The 12,300-nt window shown below is 48.1% G+C and overlaps 1 protein-coding gene across 2 annotated transcripts in view; it reads left to right on the top strand.

Annotated features, from left to right (window-relative positions):
* The window catches only part of RFX8 (regulatory factor X8), a 1,087,262-nt gene that overhangs the window by 563,320 nt on the left and 511,642 nt on the right, over positions 1–12,300 (top strand). The window contains exons 6-7 of one of the 2 annotated variants that reach the window (XM_069636724.1): positions 3,980–4,093; positions 4,197–4,274. The exons of the other annotated variant lie outside the window; for it this stretch is intronic. Of the exons in view, the coding sequence (XP_069492825.1) occupies positions 3,980–4,093; positions 4,197–4,274 (192 nt within the window). The remainder of the gene's footprint in view (positions 1–3,979; positions 4,094–4,196; positions 4,275–12,300) is intronic. 2 annotated transcript variants of the gene reach the window in all.

Genomic DNA, 12,300 nt, shown 5'->3' with positions numbered 1-12,300 from the left:
CCTCGGTCACCGGACCCTCCAACCCCTCCGCCATCTCCCTGGTCAGGGCCGGGATCTTTATAGAGTTCAGGAACCCCTCAATCTCCTCCTCACCCCCACTGTATTCAGACGAGTATAGCTTCTCATAGTATCGGCGGAAGGCCTCACCAATGTGGGGTGTGTCATAGCCTACCTCTCCCACCTCGTTCTTTACTGCCTTCACCAATCTGCTTCTCTGTACCTCCCTCAGTTTCCAAGGTAGAATCCTGTCCGCCCTGTCCCGTTTTTCATAATACTTTTGTTTGACCAGTTGAAGGCTTCTCTCTGTCTTGTGAAGGAGGAGATCTTTCAACTGGAGCCTATAGTCGTCCAAGGCGGCCACCTGATCACGGTCTAGGGGATCCATGGGGGGCCCCCCGGTTGGAGTTGGGTGATTTTCTCCCTCAGATACCTTTCCTGGGCCTCCCTTCCCCTTTTTCTCTGGGTTCCCATTTTGATCAGGACTCCCCGTAGGGTTGCCTAGAAGGCGTCCCATAGGGTATGCAAACCTACCTCCCCGTTGTCATTAAGTTAGAAAAAATCTGTGATGGACTCGAGAACCTCCTGAGCTAGGACCTCATCCTTTAACAGGGAGTCGTTACACTTCCATCTCCCCCTGCTTTCGTTTAGCCCTCCCCTTGCTATAGTGACTCGGACCAGATCGTGGTCGGACCAGGGGACAGGGTCAACCCTATGGCCAGAGATGAATGGTTGCAGGGTCTCGTCCACCAAGATGTAGTCTATCCTGGAAAACAACGTATGGATGGCTGAATAATATGTGAAAGAGGGGGTGTCTGTTCTGGGGATCGGGATCGTGTCCATCAGGCCCAATCCTAAATTGACCCTTCGGAAGTTACGTGCCATGGTCTTATCTGCCGCCCTGGAGAACTGCGGTCCAGCACGTTTCCTGTCCCGGGTTGGGTCCAGGCCAATGTTGAAGTCCCCCCGCACCACCACAGTGCCATGGAAAAAATACTTGAGTTTATCCCCCACCTCCTCCCAAAACTGAGATTGGCCTTCGTTTGGGCCATAGATGACGGCCAGGGTGAGTGGGGCCCCCTGCAGGTACCCCCGCACTAGCAGGTAGCGTCCCCTGGGTCTTTCAGCATGGCCTCATTCTCAAAGCCCACATTCCTTGCTACAAGGATGGCAACCCCTCTCTTTTTGCACTTGTGGGAAGCACTGAAGACCTCCCCAATTCCTCCACCCCGCAGTTTGGGCTCCTTTCCCCGTGACCAATGAGTCTCTTGTACGAAGAGAAAGTCGAGGTTGGCCCTCCTAAACTCCCTACAGACCAGGGATCTCTTTGTGGGGGTGTTTAAGCCCCGGACGTTGAGGGAGCCCACCCCCAGGGCGGGCAGACTGTCAGCCATGATCTAGAATTCCCTCTCTCTCGGACAACGTCTTCACAATGCTCTTCCTTGCGTGCTCCCTTAGTTCAGATTTATGTTCCCCTTCTCCCCCCTCCCCTTCCCCCCGGGTGGGCCTAGAACAAATCCCCAACTGCCCCCCTTCCCCAAACCTTAACTGAACTACCCCAACTTCCGTGTACACCCCCACCCCCTACCCAGGCGTCCAGCCAATTAGTTCCGCCATCGCTGGCTTTTGGCCGAACCACCAGCCTGCCCACCTCGGCCAGGCAATCCGCTTAAGAAGCTCATCACCTTGAGCCCCCAATGTCCCCCCGCGGCTACGTCCCATCTATGAACCCCATATACTTGCTGTTCGAAGGGACGGTGTTAGTAGTAAACTCTCTGAGTCTGCGCCCATCTGTCCAGGACTCAACGGGTCGTCCCCGTTCTCAGTCCTCGGAGTCATTCCGTTCTCCGTTCTTCGATGGGGAGGGAGTGTTCATGTTCCTGAATTTCCTCGCCCCAGTACGCCTTCTCCTATCTCCGGACGGGCCTGGGCCATTGGGTCTGCCATTTTCTGGCCCCGATGGGCCCCTCCGGGGGTTCGTGTCCACTGTGTACTCTTGAATAGCTCCCCTTATGTCTTCTTCCGTAATCATGGTTGATCGTTGGCCCATGTATTCAAAAGTCAGGGAGAAGGGGTAGCCCAATCTGTAACACACACCCTTTTCCTTAAGCAGCTGTGTGAGGGGGCGGCACATTCTACGCTTGGCCAGCGTGTAGGCAGAGAGGTCTTGGTATATGGAGACCTGGGCGTTATTGTAGGTGATTTCTCTGGCCTTTCTGGCCTCCTCCAGCACTTTCGTCTTCTCCGAGTAGTAGTGGAACCGGACCAAAATCGACTGGGGAGCCCCCGTTCTGCCCCCCGCCCTGTGCACCCTGTCGAATGTGAGCTCAGTTGTCATCTCTTCTGCGAACAGGAGGGTGATGATATCCCGCACCGCTCGGGTGACGTCCCTCTCCATTTTCCCTTCCATCTCGGGCACCCCGAAGATTCTGAGGTTGTTCCTCCACTCCCTGTTTTCAAAATCGTCCATCTGCCGGGCCCTTTCCTCGTCCCTCTTCTCCAGGGCCTCCAGCCTCATGCATATTTGTACGTCTTGGGCTGCTGTTGACGATTGGTTGGTCTCGACCTGTAGCAGTCTGTCCTCGACCTTGTCCACCCTTTGGTCCATTTTCTCAAATTTTTGGGCAATGTAGGAGCGCATGTCCCTGATTTCCTGCAAGATCGAGGCGAAGCAACTTTCCATTGCCGCAGAGGAAGGAGCTGCGTCTTCCGACTGGGCCATAGTTCTTTTGAGGCTCGTGCCTTTGTTACCCCTCCTGGAAGCGGTATCCCTGCAAGGCTTCCCGCCAGCTCATCTGATGCTTCCCTATGCCATGTCGTCCAGACCCCTGAGGCCCCGGCAGGGGGTGGGGGGCCCCGTCCGGGCCAGTCCTCGGCTTCCTTCCTGGGGTGTCCCGAGGGGGTGCGTGCAAGGGGGGGAAAGCGAGGCAAGGTCACCCCTCGCTTGAATTGAGTGCTTCTCAGATGCCCCGTAGGGGTTGTTGTATTCCGGGGGGCGGGCACACGCCCCACCTGTCCCCAGGCGGGGGCCTCACACCATGTCCAAGCTCGTCAAGGCAGTCAGGGGCCTCCTCTGTTAACTGTAACGCCGCTTTGCTCTCCAGAGGGCTGCGGGTGCCCGAGATGAAGATTCCTGGGGGGGGGGCCCGTTCCCGGGCCCGCTCCTCTTCTTCCGCTCTGTCCGGGGGGGGGCGCCGGGACTCCGGTGACACTGTCCCGGTCCCAAGGGAGTCGGACGTGTTCCCGCCTCGTGCTGCGCGGGGGTCCTGGCGTGTTGTTCTCCGGCTCGGGATGTTGGGGGGAAGGGCAGAGGAAGCCGTCTCCCGCTCCGCGGCCGCCTCTTCGTTTCGCTGGGGGCCGGTGCCCCGACTGGACCACTCCCCGCAGCCAGAGTTTGTTTGTACGAGTTTGTTTGTACAAGGTCACTGGATGTCCGATGCTGACTTTCCTTGGAACTTTTTTATTGGTATTGTGTTTTGGGAATGTATTCACACGTTGGGAATGAGAATTGGTCAGAAAGGAAAAGTACAGTAACATTTCATTTAGTTTGCCTCGATTTATCCTAGTCAGTTGCACTTTTGTAATTTTATACAATATTCCCGCCTCAAATTTCCTGCCATTAATCTGAAATTAACTATGATCACATTTTCCTCAAGGGAATATAGTAAGAGAATGCCCTGCGCAAGAGAGTGTGTCCATGTTTTGAGAAAGGACCGATGGATGAACAGCTATGAGAAGCACTTTCCTGTCCTGTCACTATGTAGCAGGGTGCCTCTCACGTTCTTAGTAGGAAGGAGACATAATTTATTAGGAGGTATAGAGTGCCCATTAAGTTAAATGTATGGGATTCTTACTACATATATTTGTGAAGTGTTGTCTGTGGAAATTGGACTAGTGTTGTGTGAGGTTTAGACTGTTTTGTAGGTTTAAACATGCTCCAGAGCAGCCATACCCTTTATTGATATAACTGAACTGTTTCTAGACTGCTGCCGTTTCACAGCCAAAGACAGATGCTGTTGTCGAAAGTCCATCACCTGAATTTAGCAGGTTTACCTCATGGGAACAAGAGCTAGGGAAAAAACACTCTTCAAAAATGGTAAGTAATGTACATAAATGTACTCAAAAGTAATGTACCTTTGAATAACATTATCCTGCTCTTAATAGCAATATTCATTAATTTTAGTTTATGTATTCTCTAGTTTATGTTCCTTGCTGATGAGTATTACAACTATTGTCAAGACATCCTACAGAACATCAGGAACAGAGAACTCGAAAGGGTATGACCTTGCAGTAATAACACATTTCTTCAAATACTAATATGTGGATGTTAGTGTTGAATGACCAAAATATTACTCAGTGCCAGAGTATCAAAGCAAGTTTTATATTTATGTTTTTTAGGGTAAGTTCAAGAGCCACAAATCACAGTTTCAGAGTTAGTCAGGCAGTGGTGATGATGGAACCATTGTTTACGGCAAAAGCAGCTGTGTATTAGAGCTATATAACAGTGTGAGAAGCCTAGGGGTATTCTCACACGTAGACCCTGACAATTCTCTATTCAGGTGGCCATAGAAAGGCCATTGCTCCTGGATCCCAAACCTGGGGGTGGACGAGCGAGGGAGGATCAACTGGGTTGCGGATCCCAGGGTTGTTCTTGTGGCAGTGCTAGAGGTGAGGCGTGGTATTCCAACAGGGTGGCAGGCGAGGAGGAGGAAGTCCCAGAAGCTTTTTGTGTGGTATTCAGGTACCATGGTCTCTAATCCAAAAAGGATGTGGAAGTGTCACAGTAGAACAAAGGCAGACAAGGAGGAAGGTCAGACAAGACAGACATATATAGTTTCAACCTTAACACCTATTTGTCGTCCCCTGGATTAGGACAGAAAGAAAGGAAATTACCCCAGGCATATACAGACGGAGCCAGGGGACTCCCCTTTTTCCTCTATCAATCGCCTTATAATGGTTTGGTCCCTATATATCAATTTCCATCTGACCCTGTCTACCCCTCCACATTTCCAACAAATACTGGGACAAGGAAGAGGCAACCGAGATTAATTAAGATTTCCCTTAGCAATAACATAGGGCTACAAAGTAAGGCCTGCCATTTAACACCTTTGAATTGTCCCACTAATGGAGTCAGGCAAGGTCAGGCACTTTTCCCCAACTGTGCACACCTGACTCACATTAACTCTCACCTACAATATATAAAGGGTGATTCTGCCAGGATCATTCAGCGAGCTGGGGTTGCTAGATGGAACCATAAGGCCAAGGAGCAGAAGGCAGCAAGGAGAGGAGCCCGGACAAACCGGTGGATGGCGGGACATTGAGATGCTGGCCTGGTGTGTGTGAAGGTCTGTAGCGTGGCGAGGGAGCCATGTCTTTAGGGAGGGCAGGACGGAAGGCAGCCTATCAGCCTTTGTTTGGCCAGTGCTCGTTCCCCTGGGACGTCTGCGGGCCTCAGGGATGTCTGAGGGGCAGGTGGTGAGACCCTCGACCCAAACCCATGTGAACTTGCTTGACCTGCTCGCTGGCGCCGCGCTACTGTGAATGAGTTTCGTGAAGCAGAGAGAGAAACTCAGTAGCTTGCGGGTGGCCGGAGCAAGAGCGCTATGAGGGGAAGAGCCTGGTGAAGCGAAAGCGGGAAGAAAGCAAAAAACAGTGAAAAAAGATAATGGCAAAGCGAAGCAAGCGAAAGCTGGAAAGTGGCAAGAGAAAGAAAGCAGAATGTAAGAAAGGTGCACTACAGGCACGGATGAAAAGAAAGACACAGCAAGTGCGCTGGGTGAAGGATGCAGATAAAGGGGGTGCAAGTGACCTGAAAAGGAGAGGGGCACAAGCGAGCTGAAACAGAGAGAGAGAGACAGTACAGAGACAGTGAAAGGAAAATTGACAATCTTGAGAGGGTGAGAGCACCCCGAAACTGAGAAAGGGGTGCGAGTGACCCAAAGGAAACAGAGGGTGCCAGAGACCACAGTTAGGAAAAGAAGTTGCATGAAAGTACAGTGAAAAGTAAAGAGAAGTGTGCAAGAGGCCCTGAAAGGTGAAAAGCAGGTGCAAGGGTGCACGATAGGAAAAGATGTACAAGGCACACTACAAAGTAGAAAAGGACAGAGTGAAAGAGGCACAGAAAAGGAAAAGGTGCTGTAGAATAAGGAGTGGGGTAATAGGTCAGAGTGGCCAAGCCTGGGAGGAGCAAAGAACCCGGCATTCTCGAAAGTCTCTGATACTACCCCCATGAAAGAACTGTACAGTGAATGGCACATCCTGACGAGATGAACTTTTTGTTTGTCCGAGACCAGAGGGGCCTAGGCTTAGGGAAGGGAACTCTAAAAGGACCGCAAGAGACATTGTTGAACTTTGCGAGGAGGGGCCTGTGCTTGATGAAGGGAACCGTAAGAGGCCCATCAGAGGCATTGGTGAACTTCGTAAGAAAGGGCCTATGCTTGGGGAAGGGAAACCTGTGAGGCCTAAATGGACCACTGAATCCTCAGTTGAATTTGAAAGTAAGAAACTGTGAATATTTTGAACCAGGGGGGCCTCAGCTTGAGGGAAGGAAACCATAAGAGGCCCACTAAAAACATTACAGAACTTTGCGTAGAGAAGCCTGGACTTGGGGACGGGAACCCTGAGAGGCCTAGCAAACTGTGTCTTTTGTTTGGAACTGGAAAGATCGAAGCTTGAGGAAGGGAACCCCAAGAGACCCATAGACCCTGTGAACTTTATCGGTTTGCTGCAAGAGCCCTACGTGGAAGGTTCCAAGGGCAACCCTTTTGATTTGAGCTATTTTGAACTGGCAGAAATACACCTTATTGGTATGACTACTTGAAACCCGTGGTGGTTTACGTTTTCTTTTGAATCACCACTTTTCCTTTAAGAAGATCCACTATCACATTTGGTTTAAGAGTGAGGGCAAGCATAGGTTTGGACACAGACAAACTTTGGTTTTGCACTTACGGCCATCAACGGCTCTTAGAAACATCAGTTGTAGGTACAACCCCCTTATATTTAGGGCTAGATAGGCATTAGACCAACCCCACACATTGTGATAATAAAGGTTTTCAAACTGTTACTTTTGAGTCTGTGTCTCTCTTGATACCCTGCCTGTCTCACAGCAGTTAGTGGTAGTTAATTGTGTAAAGAGAAAGAGTAAATAATTTCAAAAGAGACATACCTATTATAGTGGCTTTGCTCAACTCATGATGGAGCCATTTACTCACAGCTGACCACACTAACTACTGTAAGGGAATCATAGCGTTATGGTACTCTAGAGTGTGCATCATTTTACTAGGTTGCATCTAGGTGAGGAAAGTGTGCAAACAGGACTGGTAAGGGAACTTTGTGAACTTGCCTCAAGAAACCATCTGGAGAAATTTGATTTTGCCCCTTGATCTGATCTCATTGAAAGTACATACCTGAAGTCACTTGGGGTACAAGTCCATGAGGTCTACTACTACATGCACTATGTGTCCCGTTTGGGATTTTAATGGTCCCAAAGTCTCCAAGTCAATCTCCCTTGGCAAGCTGAGCACTATAATGAGAGTAATCTGATGCATTAATGCATTTTGTCTGTCTTGACATTCATCAAAACCTTGTATTGCTTCTTTGATCATGTCATACATTTGAGGCGCCCAATTGTCACTTCAAATGAAAGATTTGGTTTTGAACACTCAAAGATGTTACGCGTTTCTGAGAGTCACAGCCTGGTTGAGTAGCCTTTATGGTAGAGTTAATCTGCCATCTCTAACTAGTCTTTCTTTGACTGAAGTCAATTCACCTTTCATTGTTCTGAAGCATTCGGCATCATTGTTTTCCCCAAATGCAGGACAGCCCCCTAGAACAGGTCTGCCCATCTGAGTAGCACAGACCTTCTTGCAGACGTTATGTCCACTCATTATTTCAAAACACGTAGGCACATTCAAAACCTCCTCATTGAACAAAATACCACAGGCTCCATCATTCGTTTCAACAACTGGGAACCTGAATATTACATCTGCCACTATATTAATCTTTCCATAATGTGCTGAACAGTGAATTCTATCCCCTGTAATCCAGTCACCCACCTTCGATTCTGTTTGAGACACCATTCTAACTATGAACCTCTTACCTAGGAACATGCCAAGGCTTCGGCCTCATCACGAGTTGGACGGTAACGCCGGTGGGATTACCGCCGGCGGTATTAGCCCTACCGCCAAACCCCCGGCGCTATTAGAGCCGGATCACGGGTTTGGCGGTAATGGAATTCCCCATTCCCCACTGAGCCCATTCGGGAATACCCCATTCCCCATTGGGCTCAATGGGGAATTTTCGCTCTCTTACTGCCGGCGGATTTCCCGCCGGCAGTAATACCGCAAATTTTCGGCGGATTTCCCCCCACCTCAGAGCTGGGGAGAAAACCGCCGAAGCCATGATTTTGCAGACCCTTAAATCCGGCGGTAATAGCGCGACCGCCGGATTTAAGGGTTACCGCCAAACTCGTGATGAGGCTCTTCTGGATATCCAAGCACTTGTGAGAAAAGCACCACTGCACACCCGCTGAACAATCACACTGCATCAACACTGATCGACTGCCACTTTCACTTGCATCTTTGTATATTATAGGTTCAATAATAAAGTTTGCTAATACAGGGACCTTTACTATGCACTCTTTAATCATGCAAAAACAGGACAGTCTTTCTACCTACCAAGGGCATTTCCCATGTTTTATGAGACATTCTGTCAACACTATTTGAATAGAATTCAACAAGCCATAAGAAGAATGTCACCTCTCCCTTGCTCATGACCTCAATGGGAGCAGAATCCTCTAACTTACGGTTGATGCATCCATTGAGAGCTTGTGACCCTACTAATTGATGAAATTCTCTTTAAATATACATTTTTCCAGTCTTACAGTAAACCCAGCTTAGTCCAGAATGTCTAGTACTTTTAATACTGTCGGGTTATGCTTTTCTTGTCCATTTTTCCAAATTAGGTTGTCATACTGATAATAGCTTACTTTGTTGGCCGTACCCAAAAGTCGATGCATAATTTTCTGGCAATTGACACCTTCTGTGTATGGTGTGTTTTCGCTGCCTTGAAACTGCATGTTGCGATTTTAAACGTGCAGCTTTCACTGCAGTCATTTTCTTTTTGGGGGGAGGGAGGTTGTTATATGGGTTTGGTGTTTGGGTAGGGTTGGGGGTGGTGGGTGGCAGGGTGAGGTGGTGGGGGCGGGTACCCCCCCAATCCCTGCCTCCCCACCCCCAATAAAAAAACAAAAAAAAAACAAAACGACTGCAGTGAAAACTGCATGTTTCAAATTCAAACGTATTAATTTAATTTAATTCAAACCGTTTCATGGCAGCAAAAACATGTGGCACCCCTTCTCAAAAAGTGTTCTCTGGCAACAGAACAAAGTTATTGGTGTAATGAATGCCATCAGAGGCATCGAGATTTTGTGCAGTTATATTTGGGGATTGGCAGATTTCAAATCTACCAGCGAGAATGTGCGTGACTTGCCAATTCTGCTGATGCACTCTGCTATTTTAGGGAGGGGAACCTTTCCATAACAACATCATTTTTTTACATTCATGCACAGCCTGGCCCTTCTCAGGGTTTATCCATTACCACTGATGTTATCCATTCGGTTGGTTCTGTATTGCTTTCCTTCTGCATCTTTTCAAGGTCAGCCGATACCTCATCATCAGGGTTTTCTAACTTCGGGCATCACGTTTGAGTTGAATCATATAACAAAAACCCTTGGTGGCATCTCACTTCTTTTTTTAACAGGTTGGAACACCATTGATTAGTCTTTTCACCAACAGTCTTTGTTGAATGGTGTATATTCTGAGCCACTGTCAATCAAAATATGCATGCTTATTCCGTTTGTGTCAATTTGAGTGCATGGTTTTCTCTATCGTACACCATAGATCACAAAACCTATGATTAGAACATCTTCATTTGCAGCGTCATCGTCATCACAAACTTAATTTATGTGTCTCCCTTTAGTTCTTTTACAGTACCTCGTACCGCAATCTTTGCAAACAGGTCTGATGGCATAGCACTCTTTAGCATTTGCAAAAGGATATACGTTTGCGCATCTGAAACAACGCCTACTCACCTCTTCCAGCATTGTTTCTCCACTCCTTTTTATTCCTCATATGGTTTAAAGCAGTAGCTTCCCTAGTCCCATACCCCTTTCTTTTGCTTGGCTTTGATACTGTTTGGTACTAACTTCACTCTCACTTTGTTCCCATCATGTTCCACTGCTCTCAGTATACTCTACCACCTTAACAAGGTTGATGATCTGATCCGAGCTGAGGGAAATTTTCTACCAATAACATCTCTAAAATATTTTGTCAGTTTCATCTAATGAAGAACTGATCTTGAATGTGCTAGTCTGAGTTTCACCAAAATTGCCTTTCGTTGCTAACTCCCTCTTGTTGGCCGAGCAGTGAGACACTAGACACAAGAAAGTTTGATTCAAAGTATCTTTACAAACACTTAGCTGTTAAAGGTGAGGTTAGATGAAAGTCTACCTATGCCATGAGCATAAATCATTGCAATAATGTAAGCGTCATGATGACCAAAATGTAGTGTGAGGTTAAGGTTCTTCCCTACCTTTTATCAGGGCCCCAATCTTAGGAAGTCCTAGTCTCCATTTTAGACACATTCTCAGACCTATTTCTATCCAGTTGTAAGTCACAGGCTCCCCTAATTTAATAACCAAATATTCCAGGGATCGGCTCAACCAAAAAGTACAAAACCTATTCTTAATAATCCTTCTCGAACTTAGTATCCAGCAAATAGTTCTTGTAAGAAGGAATTGGTAGATTACTGTGCATCCAATTTGGTCATTGGAGAATTGGTCGCAATTTCTTTTGCGCATATTGCTGCATATATATGTGCAGGGTGGGTATAGAGTTATCATTAATGTAAAGGTATGAAGGCAGAGGGCTGCGGGGGTCTCCCCCCATATATATATTTCTGAGGCTTGTGGAATCTGCTTAGATCACATACTGTGCATAGGCTGACATCTAGTGGAAGCTGCAGAGTGTTACAGTTGTTGTTTTTGAAATTCGAAAAGGTACATCGACAAGGCGTGCCAGTAATACTATCCCTAGTGTGACGTCCGCTGTACAGGTCATTCACGTGTCGATGTCCCTCAGTGTTACGCTCACCTGGTTCCCACAGGGGCGTCGATCGGACCCGGACAGCTGCGGTCTCCACAAACGCGATGTGTAGTGAAGAGATAACAGTCTGGACCGGCCCGCCTAATCTTGTCTGCTGGACTCTTAGAAGTATTCTCTTGCAAGTGGAGAAAGGGATTTAGCCACCCGTGGACTTTAGTGATGGCCCCCAAATAGTTCTCGTTCTCCCCACTAATCACCTCCGATATTCCCTTTTGGTAACCTCACCTTATGTTTTTAAATGATGAGCTCTCCATCCTGCATGGCATGCAGGGGCGTGTAGATGCCAGTTACTTCACTGGGTTGAAGGTACTGGAGGAGTTCCGGAGGAATATTGACTCCAGTGTCTATAAAGTTCAAGGAGTTCAATATGTCCGATGTTCACTCTTGTTCCATTCCCTTGTTAGGTTGCAGCTAGGTCCAAAAGAATATTGCCTGGAGGCAGCTGATGGCATTCAGGTCAGAGTCTGTATTACCAAACATTGTCCGGTAAAAGTTGCATGAGTTTAACTTGCTGTTTTCTCTCCCTTTATAGGTGCGGCATAGGAAGATGCGGCGAATTAAAGAATAATACCTCCGGTGGTAAAGCAGGTAAGCCTATCGTGGCAAAGAGATTGTCCTTGTTGGTTTTCTCGGCTCACCTTGTTATTCCTTTTGTTTTCCCCCCAGGTGCTGGGTTTCGACGAAGAAAATGATGGAGGCAGCGCCGAGTCGAAAGATGTGGTGGACTGGTGAGTATAACGCGGCGCTGCTGCTGGCGAAGCAACGCCTGCTGAAATAATGTCCTTTCCAGGCTCGGAGATGTGCTGGGTCCGGAATCAGGTAAGGAATCAAATAATGTGTGTGATCTAACCTCATCTCCTTTCTTTGCCTTTTGTCTAGGAGCTCCGGATTCGAGGCGGGCGTGGCAGAAGACTGGATGCAGACTTGCATCACGCTGCTGGATGCAGAATAACGCAAAGCATGGGCTGCTGTTCGGGGGTGGTTTAAATAGCCTGCAAAGTAGTCCCAGGTAAGAAGTTCCCCAGAATCACACCCGAGTGAAAAATAGTCCCTGTAATAAAATAGTCCCATCCACGCCTCACGTTGGCTTGGACTCATTTGCAGCATGGTCTGCATAAGGTAAGTAAAGTCTATGAGCCTG

The sequence above is a fragment of the Ambystoma mexicanum genome, chromosome 7p (assembly GCF_040938575.1).
Source record: "Ambystoma mexicanum isolate Mex_15411 chromosome 7p, UKY_AmexF1_1, whole genome shotgun sequence".
In the NCBI taxonomy this organism is placed as follows: domain Eukaryota; kingdom Metazoa; phylum Chordata; class Amphibia; order Caudata; family Ambystomatidae; genus Ambystoma; species Ambystoma mexicanum.
This window is presented reverse-complemented; position numbering and strand designations above follow the sequence as displayed.